Source organism: Diabrotica virgifera, chromosome 6 (genome assembly GCF_917563875.1).
Source record: "Diabrotica virgifera virgifera chromosome 6, PGI_DIABVI_V3a".
Lineage (NCBI taxonomy): Eukaryota > Metazoa > Arthropoda > Insecta > Coleoptera > Chrysomelidae > Diabrotica > Diabrotica virgifera.
In genome coordinates this window covers 165989641-166013189 of record NC_065448.1, presented here as the reverse complement: position 1 = coordinate 166013189, position 23549 = coordinate 165989641, and the positions used below count along the sequence as shown (strand labels likewise).

General features: G+C 32.9%; 1 protein-coding gene across 2 annotated transcripts in view; it reads left to right on the top strand.

The window, feature by feature from the left end:
* Positions 1-1473: 1473 nt before the first annotated feature.
* LOC114334882 (pericentriolar material 1 protein) overlaps positions 1474-23549 on the top strand; it is a 102334-nt gene continuing 80258 nt past the window's right edge. For both annotated transcript variants that reach the window (XM_050654308.1, XM_050654309.1), the window contains exons 1-5: positions 1474-1755; positions 8350-8497; positions 12415-12593; positions 14740-14938; positions 22976-23332. In XM_050654308.1, coding sequence (XP_050510265.1) covers positions 1639-1755; positions 8350-8497; positions 12415-12593; positions 14740-14938; positions 22976-23332 — 1000 coding nt within the window. In that variant the 5' untranslated portion in view covers positions 1474-1638. The remainder of the gene's footprint in view (positions 1756-8349; positions 8498-12414; positions 12594-14739; positions 14939-22975; positions 23333-23549) is intronic.

Below are 23549 nucleotides of genomic sequence, written 5' to 3'. Positions count from 1 at the left end.
GAAATAAAGTGTGAACAAAATATATTGGTGTTTTTAGTAAATATATGTTTTATAATTTTTTAATTTGTGCTATTCTTTTAATGAAATTTTTTGGAAAGTAGTAAGTATTAAAATTTAATTTAATATTTAAATAAATTACAAATAAACTGTTTGTTTTGAATCTATTTATTTCCTTGAAATAGTTGAAATCATATATACAGTAGACGCTCTCTTAACCGACCATGACGGGAGCTGCCCATAGGTCGGATAATCAAAAAGTTGGTTAAACCGAAAATCTTTAAAACCACCCTCAGAAAGACATTACATATGTAACTCTATTAAAAATATATATATTTTATGATCTATAAACAAAAAAGTAGTATGTACATATAGTCCGTCCGCTATAACTTTTCCCATGGGTCACGATTCATTTTCAAACAAATTAAGTCAAAATATAAAGTGAAACGAATGTCGATGTGTATATACATATGTAATTAACAATATCACTCACAAGACAAATTATGAAACTTGTATGACCTCTAATCTAAAAATAGTATCATCCAAAAAGGTGTAGGGTCAGTCGGTTAAGAGGGCGTCTACTCTAAGTATAACTTACATACATAAAAGTACACACACTATTTTTTAATCCATGTTTAAACACTGGTTATGTCACTAGTATTAAAAGAGGCACCTAAACACATTTTGCAAATTATCACAAAAACTAATCTTGTAAGTAACAGACCAGTTTAGCCCCAGCATCCTCATCTGATCTTCCCCCTTTTCTAGCAACAGTTTATGCCTGGGAGAATCCACCTGCAGAATAACTGATAAATGCTTATACTTTTCATTAACAATAACCATACTAACTCCTTCCACGCTATGTATTCTGCTTTACTATTTTGACCAGCTTCTTATCTTATTCCCAGTATCTTCCACACATGGGAACCTAAATGACTTAAACTCATACTCTCACCTTTTCTATAGAATTATCACAATACCGTTTTAGCTTTTTAAGAAGCAATTGATATTTTTACACAATCAGTGTGAAACCAATTATTGCAAGCTCCACTGCAGCCCATCCATAATGAGACCAGAATTTTGTTTACAATGATTTGGTTCAGATTCATTTAGTTTCTGTTATGAATTAACGTCTTTTTTCTCCGAATCAATATTGCACTATCTATAGGCACTTCAGACTTTCTCAAAACAAGCAGTTCTAATAAAAGAACATAACATTAATTTAATCAAAATATAATTTTGCATTTTCTATTTTTTGCAATGTTTCTATATAACCTCAATCTTCTTTTTACAAACTGACAGTTATGTAAAATTTATATTTTTGTGTGCGACTAGGGCAACCAGTGATCACTGAGGGCGGCCATATTTTGCTCTGGTTTCCGGGCTTGGCTACACTCGGAACACCATAGTGTATGCAACCAATTAAACAATTTTATGCAAAAAGGTTTGCATGTAGTGAAATAAGTGGGTTTGGTGCAAGGTTTGGTGGTCGTTCTGAATGAATTTGACAAATTTGACATTAAAAAGAAGAAGATAACCGTAAAGCGAAACAATCCCGTAAATGTCAAGTAAGTAAATATAAATGAGAGAAACCATAAAAATAAATAGAAATTAATGATACCTTTATAAAAAGAGTTGAAAATGGCTGAAGAGGAACGACACCCCAATAAAAGAAGTACTGGTACAGTTCCTAAACAACGAAACAATTATAATCGCCCATTTAATGAAGTGGAGCGGTTAAGAAGCTTTTCTAACAGTGTAAGGACCTTTGTATTATTTAGTTAATTATTTGCTTTTTGGTTTAAATTGACAAGAACTGGATAAAATTAATAGCTATTGATCATTCAAAAATTTCACATTCTACTGGACAGGAATCAATAAATGTAAATATAAGTAAAAAACTTTTGAGCATATGATGATATTATTCATCATTCTCTTTGCCCTTTTCCCTATGCGAGGTCGACTTTTCTAAATTAATTTCTCCATAAGTTTCTATCTTGGGTCATATCAATATTAATCCCCTGTATCATTTAAAAATTTATTATCCCAGATGGCCTGCCTAAGAATCTCCCCCAGGTCTTCCTTTCCTACTTCTTCCAGGAACATGCAGTTCAGAAATTTGTCATATTGAGTGACTGGTGTCTCGATGTTGAACATGACCAAACCATCTTAACCTATGCTCTCTCATTTTGGCATAAATCAATGCCAGCCATAGACTTCCCATAATATACTCATTCCTAATCTTATCCTTCCTTGTCACTCCACTCATCCATCTAAGCATTCTCATTTCTGCCACATACATTCGTTCTTCTTCTTTCTTTTTACTGCCCACCATTCAGTTATACATACATTATAGCTGGCCTTTGGCGGTTTTAAAGAATTTTCCCTTCAGCTTTATTGGAATTTTTTTATCACACAACACACAACTTGCTTTCATGGTGGTACGTGGTGATTTAACTACACTGGTGATGGGATTGATATCAGGAATACACTATGTACTGATAACTACTTTATTTTGGTTAACTAATACCATATAAATGTATTCAGTTGATAGGTGATTACATTATTCTGCTCTAACGGCAGCAAACTCCCAAACCTAACTAACTAACTAACTCTACTGACCCACTAATGACTCAAATCTGATCGTGTTCCCATATTTATCAAATACTTCGTTTTGTAAATATGTTTGTATATATCGAGGGGTTTGAGCGAAAACCTGATAACTAAAAATAACATTGTTTAGATATAATCGCGATTAAAGATTTTAGGAAGGTTGAAGAAGATTTCAAATCGCCATAGAAAGTTTATTTATTTGAAACACGGGATAACCCCATTAACAGTTAAATTACAATACAATATCAGTTAGGTTTCAAAACATAAATTACCTATAGTGTAAAAACAATAACAAAAGTTACATTTAAAAAGTTCACTACATACTAAAAACATACAAAATATAATAAGAACAAAATTCAACAATACCATACATATATATCACAAAGCAAGAGATCTTTTGAACCGAGGTAAAGTTATATTGAAAATATCATAATCAAATTCATTTAATAGCCCGATGTATCTATCCTATGGGTTATGAATGCCATATGTTGTTCTGCGGAAAGGAATGTTGGAAACATTGTGGTAACGTAGAGCTTGGTTTGGAACATTAAAGTTAATGTGATTTAACAGGTTTGGACAATCAATAAATCCATGTATGATCTTATATATAAATATAGCACCTGATATATCACTACGGTTCTTAAGTGGGGGTAAAGATAATTGTTGTTCAATATAGGAATAATCATGATTTCTAATGGCAGTGTGAACATGGTAAGCACAATATCTCAAAAATCTATGCTGGAGTCTTTCCAATGTATCAATATTATTCTGAAAATTAGGGTGACCAAACAACTGAGCAGTATTCTAAAATAGATCTAACTAAACAACAATACACTAACCTTGTTGAATTAATGGAGAAGTACTTGCAATTCCTAGTAACAAAACCAAGAAGTTTAGATGCCTTTATTGAAATAGTGTTTATGTGGTCACAGAAAGTAAGTTTCTCATCGAAAATAACACCAAAATCCCGAATAGAAGAAACATAATCCAATGGCATATTGTTAATAGTATAACTTGTTTCGATTCTATTGACTTTACGAGAAAAACTTATAAAACAACATTTTTTTATATTCAAGTGAAGTTTGTTCTGATTGCACCAATTTTGTAATCTGTCTAAGGGCCAATTTCTCATATCGAGTTCAACTCCAGTTTAACCTGAACTTCTAGTAAACGTCAGTTTAAAGTCAAAATCGTCTTTCTCAATTCGCACATTCAACCGATGGCAGTTTAAACTTGAACGATACTTGAACAGTGGAATTCGGCCGTTCAAAGATTTCAGAACTTAGTTCAAATGATTTCATTTACTACGCATGCGTTGTATTAACACGAAACGCTGTCATATATAAATATATCCTATTTTATTATATTAAGCCTAACGATAAATGATAACATTATTTTTATTTTTATAATATTTATTTATAATTATTAAAATGACTATTTGACTATAAATACTTAAATTTAACTTTATTCAAAAACAGCATAAAAAAGGTACTTCAAAATGGCAACAGTTCTTTACCTTTTGCCATCTATTGGCATTTCTCGAAAGCTGTAGAATGAGCGCTGAAATGAATGTGCATTGAGAAATACATTCCCAACAAAACCGTAGATCACCGGTGAACCTGGTTCAACTGAACCATAGATTACCGCAGGTATGAGAAATCGACCCTTAGTCATCTTGCAACAGAGCTTAGTCTTTTAGGCTATCTATAACTTTCCAGAATTTCAAGTCATCTGCCAACATTAGACATTTGCTATTTAGGAAACAGGAAGTGATGTCGTTAACAAAGATATTAAAAAGAAGTGTAGAAGTGTGGCCACCTTGAGGAAATCCAGATGTTACTGAAATACTGTCAGACAGATGACAACCTATCTTGACTCTTTGGCTTCTACCATATGTAGAGTTTTTAATCCATTCAACAAATGTGTCATGAAAGCCTACATTAATTAATTTGTCCAATAGTATTTGATGATCACATGATCAAATGCCTTGGAAAAATCTGTGTATATAGAATCTACCTGTTTACGGTTTTCCATTTGAGATAATATATCAGATTGATAGCAAACCAAGTTGGTTGCAGTGGATCTTTTGCTATAAAATCCATGTTGAGATTGAGATATTAAGCCTTTACAGAACCAAGAAAGTTGCTTTGCTATAAGACAGTCGAAGAGCTTAGGGATTGCAGATTGTATACATATACTACGATAATTTTCAATGTTGTCTTTCTGACCATTTTTAAATATAGAAACAATATAACTTTCTTTCCATGAAGAAGGAAACATAGAGGTTTCCAGAGATTTGTTAAACAACATAACAAGCGGCATTACAAGGGTACAGACACACTTTTTTAATAAATAATTAGGCACTCCATCTGGGCCAGCAGTAAGCTTATTGGGCAGTTCACATATGCCAGTTTAATGACGATTTGATTGAACTTCCTATGACGATTGGAAATGTTCTTCAAACTTCCTAAAATCGTTAATCGCGATTATCTCGAAACAATGTTATTTTTAGTTATCGGGTTTTTGCTTGAACCCCTCGATATTTTCGTTACCGTGTCAAATGAATGATCAACCTTGTTGAGTAAGCAAAACGTGCACTTTAGCTAACGTGTTCCACTTTGCAATTATAACAAATAAGCGTGATGTTTATTGTTTTTTAAATAAATATCTAACGAATACTTTAGTAAATTTAAGGATTTTTAGACGATCTTAATAATGAGATAAATCCCATTATACTTTCTTCCACTTCATTCATCCAACCCTAATTCAACTGCATGCATCTACATATATTTCCCCATTACTCTGTAATACCAATCCTGATACTTAAAACTATTACTTTTCACAATCATTTCACCATCCAAAGATATCATTTTGTTTGTAATAACTCCATCTTTAAATAATCATTACAAATATGTACTTACTCTGTTTTTGTCCTACTAAGTTATAAACCTTTTTCCTCAAGAGCTTGTCTCCATTGTTTCAGTTTTTGTTCTAAGTCGTTTTCACTATTTCCTACTAACACTACATGATCAGCCTACATTAAGCACCAGGGAATGTTACCCTGTGGCTTCTCTGTTATATAATTCAAAATTAATGAGATGAATAAGGACTGAGCCTTAGTGCAATCCTACTTTCACATGTAATTTATCAGTCTCATTGTCCACTATAGAATCTCTCGAGGATCTCTATCATATGCTTTCTCATGATCAGTGAATACTATATGAGTATTTGTTTGTTTATTCCTGTATTTTTCCATTAACTGCCTTATAATGAAAACTGCATCTTCTATTGTTGATCTGCCCTACATAAAGTCAAATTGATTATCGGATATTTCGGTTTCTGCATGTACGAGCCCCTTCCCATTTCAGTTGGCCCACCTTTGGAATTTGCAGTTTATGACGATTACCATAAACAAGTGATAATCAACATATTTTTATAAGTTCCCATATTAATTATTATTGCATTTTTTACTAATATTTATTGAAAACATTACCCTTATGGTTTTTTTTTATTTATTTCAAACAATAATAAAAAAATCGCGGCAATCGTGGCTTTTGATTCAATTACATCAACATACATTGATTTTTTCAAAATTATCTTAAAATCAGAGTTAGGCTATGGAAAATGATATCAAAACAATTGTCAATAATAATTGTTAAATAGATTTTGTGATATTATAATAAAGCCTATTGCCGTTTGTCGGGATGAAGTCATCGATGGGAATGAGTGAAGGTAAAGTTATGGATGAGAACATTTTTGTTCAATCATCAATAGATCTTTTAATTATCGAAAATCGCGAATTAATGTTTCAATTGCCACAGTATAGTGTAAGAAATATAGTTAGAAGATACAAAACCTCAGGTTTTATCATCACAAAACCTATAAATGTAGGAAAAAGTAAAATAAGCGAAGAAGATAGAAGGGGATTAAGACGCATTATAGTGAAAAACCGACGTGCAACTCATCTAGATTTAAGTAGTTTTTGGAGTAAACTGGTGGGAACATACGTTTCTAGATCGACATGTCACTGAGAGGTCCACAAATTAAGATTTTCTACTTACAGAGTGATTGGTAAAGTTAAAAAAATCAATACGAATTCTTTGTGAAAATTTTAATTTTATCTCAGACTAACGAAAATCCAGTCTTAACATTACAACACAAGAAAAATAAGTTAAAATGGTCAAAAGAGCATTGAAGTTGGACAAATTCACTAAGGGATACAATACAATGGAGTGATGAATCCAGATTTGAAGGTTGTGTTGGAGTCGAGTTTGTGTTGGAGTCGCAGGAAAAGTAAAGCTTTTCAGCTTAATGTTTCAACAGAAAAGTCAAGTTTCCTACGTTTATCATGGTCTGAGGCAGCATGTCATCGAATAGTTTGGAAAAATTGAATTTTATCGATGGAGTCTTAAATACAGGCAAATATTATTTGAAGGTTTTAATAATTTCTTACCGATTGTGGAACAAAGTCGTTTCAATAAGTTTAAATTAGCGAAAGATTTTGTCTTCCAACGAGATGGCGTAGGTTGCCATACCTCAAAAAAGAGTTTAAACTGGATTGGTGACCACGGTATACTACTTCTGGAATACGTTTCTAACAGTCCCGACTTGTCCCCGAGAAAAAACTTTTGCGCCTCTTTTTTACGCGAAATAAAAACAACATTGAGGAAACATCCTGCTAGATCCGTCAAAGAATTGAAGCAAAACTTGCAAAAAATATGGGATCCATTTACACCAGAGTGTTGTCAGAACTTTATAAAAACTATGTCTCGAACAATTTTGAATCTAATTAAAAATAAAAAAGATGTCACTTAGTTGTAAACTTCCACATTTGTTTTGTTAAAATTAGATATTTTTTGCTTTTTTTTTAATTTAGTATTATTCTGTTTAATAAATCGTTCTTATTAATTTAAAACATATTTTGTATATTTCTGTAAATAAAAAAGTTATCGATGAATTAAAACTTTCAAAGTTTAAGTATGCTGGACTTTTGTTTTTGTTCTATAAAATTTGATTTTCTTTTAAATCTACTTTGGGCCAACTGATATGGAAAGGGTCTCGTATCCGTATATCAATTGACTGGGTCCGCCGAATAACGTAAGTGCCACATTGTTCGTTTTTGAGTAGTTGAAGAAAAAGTTTTAATATTGTGATAATGGTGAGTTTATACATTTTAAGGGTGAATAATACAGTTTATAATTTTTATTTACAAACTTTATCACTAACTCTTAAAATGCTTAAGTTTGCCATTGTTATAATTTTAAAACTTCTCTTTCGATTTCTTAAAAACAAGTGATGTGGTGCTTACAACGTTATTCAGCGGACCCTTTCAATTATCCCTCTCCCATTTTATTAGTAGGCACAATTTATTTAAAAAAATTTTAAATTCATCCAAATGAGTTACAATTCTCCAAAATGTTTTCGGTCCAGTCAGACCATCATCGCTAGTTGAAACTAGCCCACATTTTGGTTAATAAAACCTTTACTTCACATGTTTATAATATTAAATTATAAAATTGAAATGACCCTAGGTCGATGTTAGTAGATTCACTTTAAGGGAATGTAGATTTCCCTGATCGAAAAAAAGGGGCACTTGTCCTGCTAGTGAGACAGACCAACCACACATAAGTATTTTAACTCATATATTCTTGCCGTAACCTTCATTTTGTTAGTCTTTTCCAATTTATTTAATGGTGTTTTTAAGTATTTTTGCAAGTCTCTAGTTTGTTTAATTTGTAGTCCAGTGATTGTTATCCATCTCGCGATTCTTCCAATGAAGTTAAAAATCCTAGAAGAAGTAATAAAATTAAAGATTTAATTGTGGAATCTACACTGGAAAATCAGAATTTTGCCACTCAAATTGGTTATTCAGCTCTAAATTCTATTGGTAAGTATGGTTATTTAAAATGTATAAACATTTTCAATTTCTTTGCAACACGAAAATGCAGCAGCTGCATAATACTCTGGTTAAATCGGAGAGTGCAGGAAGAGTCTATACCGGTTTCGGAGGTTTTTCCTCCTCATCAGTAGTCCAATATCCTCTTCTCTCCGATTTCCCCAGGCATCATACTTTGGGCCTTTCCGAATTGCAAAGAACGAAATGTCACGGATGTACTAGAGTACTAGAGTCATCTACCGAAAAACAAAATAAGTTATCAATCGAAGTAGCACAGAAAACGACAATAAATATCGTTCCCATACCACCAGATTGACAACAGGTGGAATACTTTCTTTGGTTACAACCTCTCGAGATTTTCAAAAATTATAAATCATACAGGATGCCGAGGAAATTAAGATGAGAGAGACGAAATAGTTTTCAATCCTAATAGTAAATTATTAATATTGAAAATATTAAAAATATTACTAAAAGATTTTTAAATTGAAAACTTATTGGTACACTTTCCTGGTGACACCTCCAAGACTTCTACAATTTGCAAGTCAAATGGATGCTGCAGTGAAGACGAGAGGGAAGGAATTCTAAACTATGCAATTCACATCCCCCGTCTGCAGCTGGTAAAGTTCCAACGGAAAAATGCACCTAGTTACTCTACGGAGTAATACGACTATAAAATAAAAATGTATACCATTTTTATTCAGTTGCAATGCTAAGGCAAAACAATCTTACTTTTCAATTAGAATACGGAGTGCAGTCTAGTCCCTTGAATCGCGATTTTCGGCTCTTATTGGAGCCTTCATCGGAAAGGACGTAGGCACTGTTCTCCATATTTTAACTGATTCGTATCGAGAGGTTTTCCCACTCATTGCAACTGAAGTGATGATAGTAGGTGGCTAGTGCCATCTGGCATTGAAAGACGAAATACTTTTCAATCCTAATAGTAAATTATTAATATTGAAAATATTAAAAATATTACTAAAAGATTTTTAAATTGAAAACTTATTGGTACACTTTCCTGGTGACACCTCCAAGACTTCTACAATTTGCAAGTCAAATGGATGCTGCATTTTTCCGTTTTCCGAACTTTACCAGCTGCAGACGGGGGATGTGAATTGCATAGTTTAGAATTCCTTCCCTCTCGTCTTCACTGCAGCATCCATTTGACTTGCAAATTGTAGAAGTCTTGGAGGTGTCACCAGGAAAGTGTACCAATAAGTTTTCAATTTAAAAATCGTTTAGTAATATTTTTAATATTTTCAATATTAATAATTTACTATTAGGATTGAAAACTATTTCGTCTTTCAATGACAGATGGCGCTAGCCACCTACTATCATCACTTCAGTTGCAATGGGTGGGAAAACCTCTCGATACGAATCAGTTAAAATATGGAGAACAGTGCCTACGTCCTTTCCGATGAAGGCTCCAATAAGAGCCGAAAATCGCGGTTCAAGGGACTGGACTGCACTCCTTATTCTAATTGAAAAGTAAGATTGTTTTGCCTTCGCATTGCAACTGAATAAAAATGGTATACATTTTTATTTTATAGTCGTATTACTCCGTAGAGTAACTAGGTGCATTTTTCCGTTGGAACTTTACCAGCTGCAGACGGGGGATGTGAATTGCATAGTTTAGAATTCCTTCCCTCTCGTCTTCACTGCAGCATCCATTTGACTTGCAAATTGTAGAAGTCTTGGAGGTGTCACCAGGAAAGTGTACCAATAAGTTTTCAATTTAAAAATCTTTTAGTAATATTTTTAATATTTTCAATATTAGTAATTTACTATTAGGATTGAAAACTATTTCGTCTTTCAATGCCAGATGGCGCTAGCCACCTACTATCATCACTTCAGTTGCAATGGGTGGGAAAACCTCTCGATACGAATCAGTTAAAATATGGAGAACAGTGCCTACGTCCTTTCCGATGAAGGCTCCAATAAGAGCCGAAAATCGCGGTTCAAAGGACTGGACTGCACTCCGTATTCTAATTGAAAAGTAAGATTATTTTGCCTTCGCATTGCAACTGAATAAAAATTGTATACATTTTTATTTTAAGATGAGAGAATTTTAAATAATTCACAACCCAACTGCTCAGCGTGGTAAAAGTTCCAACAAGAAAGATTCCTTAGTACTCAACAAAAGAGTAAATGAATTAAAATGTATAAACATCTTCAATTTCTTTGCAACACGAAAATGCAGCAGCTGCATAATACTCTGGTTAAATAGGAGAGTGCAGGATCGATTTAACCAGAGTATTATGCAGCTGCTGCATTTTCGTGTTGCAAAGAAATTGAAAATGTTATACATTTTAATTCATTTACTCTTTTGTTGAGTACTAAGGAATCTTTCTTGTTGGAACTTTTACCACGCTGAGCAGATGGGTTGTGAATTATTTAAAATTCTCTCATTTTAATTTCCTCGGTATCCTGTATGATTTATAATTTTTAAAAATCTCGGGAGGTTGCAACCAAAGAAAGTATTTCACCTGTTGTCAATCTGGTGGTACGGGAACGATATTTATTGTCGTTTTCTGTGCTACATCGATTGATAACTTACTTTGTTTTATGGTTATTTACTTATTTTATTTATTAACTGCATCCATTTACAAAAGTTTTAACAAAATTACACTGTAACAACAACAAATGTTTAAAATATCAAAAATATCCCAAAATAATAAACTATAACAAACTTTAATACAGGTAGCAAGAACAGACTAGGATTATCGTGTAAAAGAGATCACTTATTTTAAGATACCTACTTTTTATTTGTTTTTTAAATGAACTAATTTTGGTGTCAAAAATATTTATTTGTCTTGGCAGGCTATTAGCACTGTGGACCAATCATGTAGTCAGTTCATTGATACCATAATTAATGTGGTGAAATGACACTGAAGAGATTTCTGATTGTCTGTTGTTTCTACTAGGTACTTTAAGACTGACAAGTGATAAAAATTGACTACAATATATCAACGGTTGAAAGATAAAAGGTTGTAACCCACAAATCAAGTTTATTCAGGAAGTAGAAAAAACGTTCCAATTAAGTAATTTTATGAGGAATTAAGTTTATATTTTTTTTTCATTAATCAGTAATTGATCTATAAATTAATGAAAAAAATTATTAGGTTAATTCCTCATCAAGATACTTAAATGGAATTTGTTTCCTAACTCCTGAAAAAAGTTGATTTATGGGTTACAACCTTTTACCTTTCAACCGTCGATATAATAGCATAGTATTAATGACTTTGTCCGGGAAACATAATTTTAACAATGTTCTCCTTGACTAGAGTGCTGGAAAATCATGACTGTCTCTTACCCACTGATAATCATATTCCACTCTCCAGTATTCACTCTTAAAAGAAATTTATTTTGGACCCTATCAATATGTTCAAGGTAGCAGTTGTATGGTGGGACCATACAACTGATCCATACCCTAGAATGGGCCTAACGAGACCACAATAAAGTCTTTTAAATGTGAACAAAGACAGATCAGGACATTGGAGGTAAACTACACTATGTCATTGAATGTTATAAAAATCTGATATATCCCATAATTATTGGAAAAACAATGTGACCATATTTTAATGATAATTGTAGAACCAAATTTGTATAATCCAACTAATAAAATAAGTGTACTAAAGGAACTTATTCAAAACAACACCATGTCGACATAATGTAGTTTACCTCAGAGGTCCAGAGATGTGCCTTGTATAAATCCCAGTACTTTCATTGCCCTGTTCGTTACTTGATATTACATTTTAAGAAACCTGCTTTTAGGTACTTTCATATAGATTTTGTCTATAATTAATTTTGTATATTTATTATTTGATCCAACTATATTCGTTCTAGATATTCTTAACTTTTTAAACTTCAATATCTTTGCTGTTACTTGAATTGTAGTTTTGTTTTTATAGGATCATCCAATCCCAGTTCTCCAACATCTCAAAGAAATGCTTCCAGTGCTACTTTAAAATGTGACAACATAACAAAATGTCCAAACAAGAAGCAAATAGAGGATAAGTTGAACCAAATCCATGAATACTTGAAAGTAACAAATTCGTTAATGGCTAGTATGAAGAAAACAGATGATCAGGTAAGAAATTACTATGTTTTAGTTATTTTATAGATTAATCTAGAATTAGGATTAATTTTTTTGATACTGTAGTTGTTTTTGTTATTTGTAAATTTACACAGTATTATATAAATAGTGATATAATTATTATTGTAATATCAAAGCTGTAGCTACTTTTACTCGAAAATTTCTGTTTTCTGAAAACTGCAATAGATTATCATTCTTGTAATAAAAAGGAATAAAAAAAAATAAAAAAAAATCTCCTTACCTGCCCTTTACCTTCATTAGAATCAATAGGTGACAAGAAGACTTAACTCCTTTCTAAAGATTGTGAGTTGATATTACAAACATTACTATTGTTCTGAAGCTATTTCTTTGTGACATTTATGTAATTTATTATTCTAAATGGGAAATAAGCGACAATTTAAGTAATATTTTGTATTTTGATAACTATGTCCGAGTTGGAAGTTGAAACGTCAGTAAAATCATTTTTTAAGTTAAATTGTGGCTTGTTTCCCATTTAGAATAATAATTTACCAACATTACGAAGTATTAAGAAAAACGAACAAACAAATCGAAAGTTGAACAAGTAATTGGACTTCGTAAGTCCTAGGTTTTCACCCAGAGTAATCGAAAGTAGAACTGGAAGTCGATATTTCAACTCTTCGTGTAACTTTGCGTCGATTGATATACGATTTTACTAATGATTTTGAGGCATTGTTACTAAACTTTGGGTGATCATTGTGTAAACAGAAATTACTTCAAAACCGGAACTAAAGATTTAAACTCAACTTTTCAATACGCTCCGATTTATGTGTTACATGTACTATTTCTGCGAATATATTGGCACTTGGTTAGAACTTTTTAACCGGAAGTGATATAAAAACCAAAATTTTCTATTTGTTTTCATCTTGCTAAGGCACGTCAAATGATATATCGCTTATACTATTTTGGTGACTTTAAAACAGTACTTACGGTTGCAACTCTAAAACCGGAAGTCCGACGTCAAATTTCTTATCTTTAATACCATCCTTGAGATATAAGCTTTCATTCGACACCTCATTTGACATTCTACCGGGTAGAGTGCCGGAGGAGTTATATTCGCGGTCGGACGGACAGCCTAGGTCAAATTTATTATATTTAGTACCATCTTTGGATTATAAGCTTTCATTTGACACCTCATTTGTCATTCTACCTGGTATAATGACGGAGGAGTAATATTCGCGGTAGGACGGACAGACAGCCTAGGTTAAATTTCTCACCTTTAGTACCATCCTTGGATTATAAGCTTTCATTTGACACCTCATTTGTCATTCCACCTGGTATAGTGACGGGGGAGTTATATTCGCGGTCGGATGGACAGATGGACAGACACCCTAGGTCAAATGTATCACATTTAGTGCCATTCTTGGATTATAAGCTTTCATTTGTCATTCTACCTGGGATAATGACGGATGAGTTATATTCGCGGTCGGACGGACAGACAGTCTAGGTCAAATTTCTCACCTTGAGTACCATCCTTGGATTATAAGCTTTCATTTGACACCTCACTTGTCATTCTAACTAGTATAATGACGGAGGAGTTGTGTTCACAGACAGACAGACGTGGATAATTAAAAGTTTTCACATTTTTTTCAAAATTGGGTGAAGACAAAACACAACAATTAAAGAAAACTGCAATATCTTGAACGTATAATGCTTGGGTTAAAATATGGTATCTTCAGGGTCCTAATACATACAAGCTAAATAGAGGGCCAGAAGTAGTGTGGGAATCAGACAAATCAGACATGTTGCAACTTTAAACAACACTTTAAAGTAGTTGCTTCGAAAAGCAGATGATTGCTAACCTGGAATGAAGATAACACTTGACAAAGAAAAATTTTTCTAACAAAAATATAAGGTAGTCCAGAGTAGTCGTTTGTGTAAGTGTAAATCACATTTTACATTCTGAAATTTTTGAATTTTTGTGCAATATTCTTAAATTTTTTTTTCTGTAAATCTTCAACACCGTATTATAAAACTTTAAAAAAAAATTGAAGAAATCGGTAAAGTCGTTCTCAAGATATGGCGTGACATAGAGAAATACAGATTTTATACATACAAATACAGATAGTAGTAATTTTCCTGGTGGAATCAAAAGATTCGTTTCAAATCTTTTTTTTTTTAGATTTCAAGTAGAATAGACGATTTTCCTGCAGAAAATGCATTCACCAGTAGGAAAAATGAAGAGAATGTTAACTTAGAGAATGTAGGCTACAATTTAGGGTTTTTAAAAGATTGTCAGCAAATGGGGTATCCACTACGAAGAAAATCTGAAAACAAACGATGTTCTCCAGGACACAATCAAAGCAATTTATTATTAGAAGGTATTAGTAGATATTATATTATGTCGTTAAGTAAAGAAAAACTAATTATTATACCAAGAAACAGTGCACAAAACTTGCGAGAATTTTATGTGCGTTACTGTAACAACTTCCTTTTTGAGGTCAATGTTTCATTCATCATTTCATTCTCTTTGCTTTTATCTAAAATGTTATATTCGTTTGATTATATGACTATACTATACTTTTCCTCTTCTTCCTCCTCTTTATAAGCAATTCTGCTTGTCCATTAGCGGATTGATACCTCTATGGAAGGCCTATTTCATACTTTACGACTTTGGTCGTCACGACAAACGGTCGTACGATGGTTTGTCGTGCTTATCGGACTTTCACACTTTACGACAGTATTCATCTTATTGTCGTAGAGAGCACAGGTCGTAGAATGAATCGGGCAAAATTTATTATTTATACATAATATATTATTTATACATAATATCCACAGAGAACGACAGTTCTCACCAGTGGCGCACAACACCCCTACAAGCGACACTATATATACACGAAATTTTCGATTTTCTAAACCTGACTGAATTGAAAATTGGGCCAAATCCCATCTTAAAGTTTAGGAAAAGACTCGTCCATCCATATGTTACCTCTCCATTTTGGTCCAAGGGTGTGGATTTTACGGCCCTTCCCATTTAAAGCCTGTTTTTCGTTCTCGTCCCCAAAACTCCCAAAAATTTCAAAAATTTAAGCCCGACCTTTGCGGCTTCTGATAGCACAGATCATTACCTTTCCAACGCATGTTTAATTTTGAAAATCGGTTATACCATTCAAAAGTTATCGAGCTCAGAAATATGACTCAATTTTTATTTAAAAAATGGAAAATGTTTGTGGATATTTATGTATGTATGTATGTATGTGTGTGGAAAAGTTACACCGATCTGAATTTTTTTTTCTGTGTTTCAAGAAGGTGTGAGGGCCGATTCAGAACCGGTCTAATTTTTGACTTCTGACTACCCGTAAGCCAGCTAGAGGACTAGGTAGATACAAAATAGCATATTTTTTGGAGGTATATATCTTAGGTTCAAGGAAAGACAGGAAAACCGCAAATACACCAAATCAATAGGGTTGAGTTAAGCTTTCAAGTGGCGCCTAAGCGATCAAGCTGAGACATACACACTGCTCGCCATAGCCAAAAAACTGAAAAATTAAACTTTGAAAATTTTGGTTTTTCGACAATTACTCAAAATTTCAACCTACGAATTGCACCAATAACTGAGCGTTTGTAGAAGGACTCAGGACGCGTCTAACGGTGTATACCTCATATCTGGGAAAATTCGAATTTTTAAGTTATAGGCTTCATAAGTATAATCAAATCTATTTCTTACGGGAAAAACGGTTTTTCAAGCTCAATAATTCCTGTAATACGTTCAGTTATCATACTCGATCTTGGATGCTGGTCAGATACTACTTGTCAATACGTTTCAAATTCATGTTTAGTGATCAACATCAGGTAAACCGTTCAGAAGTTATAGAGCTCCAAAAGTATAATTAGTCCAGGAACTGAAATTTTTCACTTCGCAATTTTTACAGAATGGATAGATTTGCTTGAAAATTTGACAATAAGTAGTGGATAGTCCAAGGATCAAAATCTATATGATGCCGAAAGACGCTTTTACCATGGGGTTGTTGCCACCTCATCTCGAGGGTGGAAATTTTTTATTATATTTTGACCGCAAATGCTGGTAAAAATATTAATTATAAGCAAAAAATGTTCATTATACATTTTTTTGATAAAATTAATAGTTTTCGATTTATTGGTTATCGAAGCTGTTAGTTTTATATCGAAAAAATTACCAGAGAACGGCAGTTCTCGCCAGTGGCGCAGAAATACGCCCCCCTACACGCGACACTATTATATACACGAAATTTTCAATTTTCTAAATCTGACTGAATTGAAAATTGTGCCAACTCCCATCTTCAAGTTCAGAAAAAGACTCACCCATTCATATGTCAACCATCCATTTTGGTCCAAGGGTGTCGATTTTACGGCCCTTCCTATTTAGGTCTGTTTTTCGTTCTGGCCCCCAAAACTCCCAAAAACTTCAAAAATTTAAGTCCGACCTTTGCGGCTTCTAACAGTACTGATCATTACCTTTCCAACGCATGTCTAATTTTGAAAATCGGTTATACCATTCAAAAGTTATAGAGCTTAGAAATGTGACTTAATTTTTATTTAAAAAAGGGAAAATGTTTGTGGATATATATGTATGTGTGTTTGAAAGTTAAACCGATTTGATATTTTTCCTCTGTGTTTGAAGAGGGGGTCAGGGCCGATTTAGAACCGGTGTAGTTTGTGACTTTTGACCACCCATAAGCCAGCTATAGGACTTGGTAGGTACAAAACGGCATATGTTTTGGGGGTATATATATTCGGATCAAGAAGAGCCAGGAGAACCGCAAATACATCAAATTAATAGTGTTGACTTAAGCTTTCAAATGGTGTATAAGCCGTCAGAATCAGACCTACACACGGCTCAGTATAGCCGAAAAACTGAAAAACTAAACTTTGAAAATTTTGGTTTTTCGACAATTACTCAACATTTCAACCTACAAATTGCGCCAATAACTTAGCGTTTATAGAAGTACACCAGACGAATTTAACGGTGTATACCTCATATCCCGGAAAATTTGAATTTTTTAGGTTATAGGCTTCATAAGTATGATAAAATCTATTTCCTGTGGGAAAAACGGTTTCTCAAGCTCAATAATTCCTGTAGTAGCTTCAATTTTCATACTTGACCTTAGATCCATCAGATACTACTGGTCAATACGTTTCAAACTCATGTTTACTGATCAAAATCGGTTAAGCCGTTTAGAAGTTTTTAAGCTACAAAAGTATAATCCAATTTACGATTATTCCCGAAATGGTTTATGTAGTTGTAGTGGTTACGACGCTAAATTTGATCTGGCAACGGGCAATCCGACTTCATTTACCGGCCATCTCAATTTTTTTTCAATCTATTTCGAATAAAAAAAAATCTAGTGTACATTCGATGGACACTAGATCATTTGGGAGATAATGCAACAAAGGTGACCATTTATAAAGCTTGACGTGTAATAGAGGAACATTGCATTCAACTTCATACATTTAATTTATAAATAACTTCGAAAAACTCCTGATACAAGAATAAAAAACCGCTAAACGCCGTAAAAATGAGTGGCGCATAAAATATTCCAGCTACAAAAGATCTGATATGAATATTACGTGGCGCGAAAATGGATTTTCATTTGATGCAAAACAAAATTCTAGTTTTATTTTAAAAGATTTTTCCATAATATTTGCTAAATTTGAAGTAAACGCGCCACAAAAGAGTTTCAAAATTCAAACTGTATCAAAGTTACTCTTTTGTGGCGCGTTTACTTCAAATTTAGCAAATATTATGGAAAAATCTTTTAAAATAAAACTAGAATTTTGTTTTGCATCAAATGAAAATCCATTTTCGCGCCACGTAATATTCATATCAGATCTTTTGTAGCTGGAATATTTTATGCGCCACTCATTTTTACGGCGTTTAGCGGTTTTTTATTCTTGTATTATTTATACGCAGAAAAACTTCTTTGAACATCTGCAGATGTGATTGGTGCGTATTTAAATTTAGACAAATGTGCCGGTACTATTTTACAACAATGTAAAAAATTTGGGCTTTCTGCAGACAAATATTAGTTTATTACATGGCAGGTATAACGATGGGTTTCCCCGCTTATTTCCTAAGCCTAAGGGATTAAAATTTTTATGATTTATTGAATTATTAGAGTTTTATTATAGCTCTGTATACTTCATAGAATTTTGCTTAAGACAGGAAGCAACATGAAATTTCACTATAGTTTATCATAAGAAGTAAAATAAACAAAGATAAGCAACATATCTTTATAATAAGCATTTTTACTAAAAATCCTAATTATAATCTTTTGTAATTAAATAACATAAAATATAATAATTGTTCTGAAGTTTTAGTTGGGAATAAGCCACAATTTTATTTTATGATTAAGTTTATTTGACGTTTCGATTTCTACTTCGGAAATCGTTATCAAAATACTTATTCTTCTTCTTCTTGTCTTTATCTTTAGGCGTATTACATTACATGCCATAATTATTTCAAAATATTTTATTAGATTTGTACTTTTTGTTCTGTTTTAAATAAAATATAGCAATAAAAATGTTATTCACGTAGTGATACATTAAAAATAATACAATTAAAAATGTTGCGTTTACATAACGTTGGAAATTAATGGGCCAAAAAATTCAAGTTTGTAATCTACGAGTATACTTTAAATGTAAAATAAAGTAAGTACAACTTACCAAACTTAGTTTTCTCCTGGTCCTCTAAGTTTTCAAAATCAGGGTTAACCTCCACTCAAAACTTCACGCCATGCATTCCTTGTCGCATTTCTGTCTTTTTACACATCCAAAGTTTTGTCCCACAACACTGGTCTACTTGTACCAGTGCAATTAAAAATTCCCCATCTATATTGTCTGCCAATATGTACGTGCCACTGGATTCACTCGAGCAACGGCACGACAGTTAGTTGTGGTCGTCCTGTGTGAAAGGCTCCGTACATTGCTGTATTGGACTAATGGAATGTACGACTAACTGTCGTTATGACTGTTTGTCGTGACGACCGAAGTCGTAAAATATGAAATAGGCCGAAGGTTGTCACTCCATTTTTGCGCGGTCGGCCGATACTTCTACTGTGATTTATCTCTTGGTATTTTGACCATACGTTTCTCCCTCATTCTGCTTATGTGGTTATTCCATTCTTTTTGTCTAGGTATTCAGCGTCCATTAATTTATACACTGTATACATTATACATTGTCTACTAATGTCTTCACTGCTCTGTCGATCTCTCAGCGAATTTCCTATAATTCTTCTTGGTACTCTCATCTCTGCCGTTTTCAGTAGTCTTTGTGTTGTGGCTGTATCGGGTCCTGTTTTTGATGCACTATGATTATTAATTCTGGACTTCATCTCAGTGTTAAAATGTCGGTTTCGCCATATAGTGTTATTAAGGCATCCTGCCAATCTATTTGCTTTCCGTACTTGATTTATCACTTCTTTGTCCAAGTCTCCGTAGCTTGACAGTATAATTCAGGTAACAAGGTATTTTATTTCCATTACTTGTTCAATACTGATACCATCAATTTCTATTTTGCATCGGATTGGTTCTTTACTGATTTCTATTGTTTTAGTTTTCTAAGATGAAATTGTCATATTGAATTCTTTTGCTCTTATGTTAAATCTGTGGACTAATCGTTGCAGACTATCTTCATATTAGGCTATCAATATTGCGTCGTCTGCGAAACAGAGTATTTTTACTTCTTTGTTTCCCATTCTATATCCTCTTAGTTTGTTGACGCTTTTGATGATTTCATCCATGATTTAACTGAAGAGCATAGTACTTAATGAGTCTCCTGTCTTATTCCGCTGCCTATGTCTATAGTTTCTATAAGTTGTCCATCTATTCCGACTTCCATTTTGTTATTTTGGTAGATCTTTTCAATAGTTTTGATGATGTTTAGGAGAACTTCTCTATTATACAGGAGATGGATTACATCTTTGAGTCTTCTTTGTCAAATGCTTTCTTCAAGTCAATCAGACACAGAAATTCTGGTCTATTATACTCTAGTAATTTCTCAGTAATTTGCTTTATGATGAATATTGCATCTGTACACAATCTTCCAGTACGAAAACCCTGTTATTCATCTGCTAAACTTATCTTCGTTCTTGTACAATTTTAGTTATAATACCTAAACTTACATGTATAGAAATCGGCCCACTTAAAAATTTGGTCATTTTTGATGTCTCATATTTCCTAAAGCTGTTGGCCGATTTAAGTGATTTTTTAAAATGTTATAGCCTGGTTCTTTAACAATACCACTGTAATAATATTGTTGCTAAACAGGTAAATTTTTATTGTCTACCGGATGTACCAATCAAACTGTGTTTTTCTCAAAGTTCGCATCACCCCGTGGAATATGCTAGCATTTATAAAACAATGAAATTAAAACCCAACTATAGCCTTAGGGTTTCTTAACATTCTGTTTTTTGATTCATTCATTTATGTTGGATAATAAAAAAGTTAGGTACTTTAACAACTAGACATGTTCTTCATCAATACACGGTGTTTCTAAATAAGTGCGACAAACTTTAAGGGGTAATGCTGCATGAAAAAATAATGACACTTGGCTTTATAAAAGTATGTCCGCAAATTTTTCGTTTCCTAGATACGGGATGTTGAATTTTTTCTTACAAACTGACGATTTATTTATTGCTTTAATAGCAGTTGAGATATGCAAATGAAATTTGGTGTGTTTTAAGACGTAGTTATTGCACATTTTTGAAGTTATACTTCTTTAGGCGCGATTGAGGGTGAAATTTTAACATTCCTGGCGCATGCGCACAACGAGAGTATGGTGACAGTCGCTAAATATTTTAAATTATATAGCGCAACTAAGGTGTGCGTGAAAAGAATATATGTATTAGTGTTTTTAGTAAATATATTTATTATAATGTTTGTGTCTTTTGGGAGTAGGGTAATAAATATTATTGAAAATGTTTATTCAATTATCTATTTGTCACCGCGATTGTCATTATTATGACCGAGAAATAGTCGTCCGTAAGGGTAACCTCGGTACCTCGTCTATAGAGCATTCGCCTAGAGATCGAGAGGTCCCACGTTCGAATCCCGGACAATGCATATTCTTTTTTTTTTTTATTTTTGGTATTCTTTTAGTTCTTTCTAAAATTAATTTAATATTTAAATACAATACAAAAAAACTGTTTAAAGTAGATATATTGATTTTGTTGAAATCATATATAGAAGTATAACTTCTTATGTGCGTACAAAGTACACACACATTTTTTTTTTGACATACAATTAAGAATCTAATATTCACCATTGCGCGCATACGTGTAATATGACCGATCATATTACCCTTATGCACGCTAATGGTGAATATAAAATTCTTAATTTTATGTCAAAAAATCCGCAATAACTATCTCTTAAAACCTACCAAATTTCATTTGCATATCTCAACTGGTTTTAAAGCAATAAATAAATCGTCAGTTTGTAAGGAAAAATTCAACATCCCGTATCTCGGAAGCGAAACATTTGCGGACATACTTTTATAAAGCCAACTGTCATTATTTTTTCATGCAGAATTATCCCTTAAAGTGTGTCGGACTTATTTAAAAACACTGTGTATTGATGAAGAACATGTCTAGTTGTTAAAGTACCTAACTTTTTTATTATCCAACGTAAACGAATGAATCAAAAAACAAAATTTTAAGAAAACCTGAGGCTATAGTTGGGTTTTAATTTAAGTATTTTATAAATACTAGAATATTCCACAGGGTGATGCGAACTTTGAGAAAAAACACAGTTTGATTGGTACACCCGGTATACAATGAAAATTTACCTGTTTAGCAACAATATTATTACGGCGATATTGTTACAGAATCAGGCTATAATATGTTCAAAAAATCACTTAAATCGGCCAACAGGTTTAGGAAATATGAGACATCAAAAATGACAAAATTTTTAAGTGGGCCGATTTCTATGCATCTATTTAAGTTTATATGTTTTAGAGTGGTATTTAACAAGGTGATACCTTTGTAGTTTCCTGCCTGATTTGTATCTTTTTTTTTGAATAGTAGGATTAGTTCGCTCATTTTTCATTCTTCCGATATTTTATTGTATTTTATGATTTTGTTAATTAATGTTGTTAATTGTTCTGCCATTTCTGCTCCACAATATTTCAGTAATTCGTTTGGTTTTCCGTCCTTACCTGCAGCTTTTGTGTTCTTCAGCTTTTCAAGTGTTTTTCGAACTTCCTATGTACTTACACATAATATTAACATCTTCATTTGTGGTAATTTCTGGTGTTTCTTGTTCTAGCATTATTTGTTTTTCCTCTGCTCGAGCTGTTTTAGATAGTCAAACTTTTCTATGTGCTTTGGTTACTATACTTTTAATGTGGTTTATTACATTTCTAATTTGTTGTGTTTAATGTTTAGTTTGTAATGATGTTCACACTCCATCCAACAAGGACATTAGAAACTATATCGAATTCGACACGTCATCAAAGGATAGAAGCGAAATAAAAAAGCAGATCCATCCACATCCTCACGCATTGTCCAACCAGGACAAAGGTTTGCCGAATGTGGATAGCCTGCATAATCACATCATTAGCATGCATAACAGTCATGATGAGAATGAACGCTTGCTTGAAACTCTGGATGGTACGGACTCAGAACTTGCTTTAGAACACGCCGAGCTCCATAAAAAAATGATAGAATTGCAGAATAGAAAATTCCAAATAGATAGATTAGTTGCTCAGTTACAAAGCTTTGGTGATACCTATGAAGACACAGGTAAGATTCAAAACCGACTCTCTATATTTTAGGTGCCACGCGACATTTCGTCGTGAATGTATTCTTGAATTTTTCTTTATTATTTTTGTCAATCATATGCAGCCAAAAAATTAGGCTTAGTTGGCTTTGTTGATTTGAGTTAATATCAGCGCTGGGGTAAGTTTTTAAATTTTTAATATTGCTTCGAAATCGGTGGTTGATTAAGATGTACTCAATT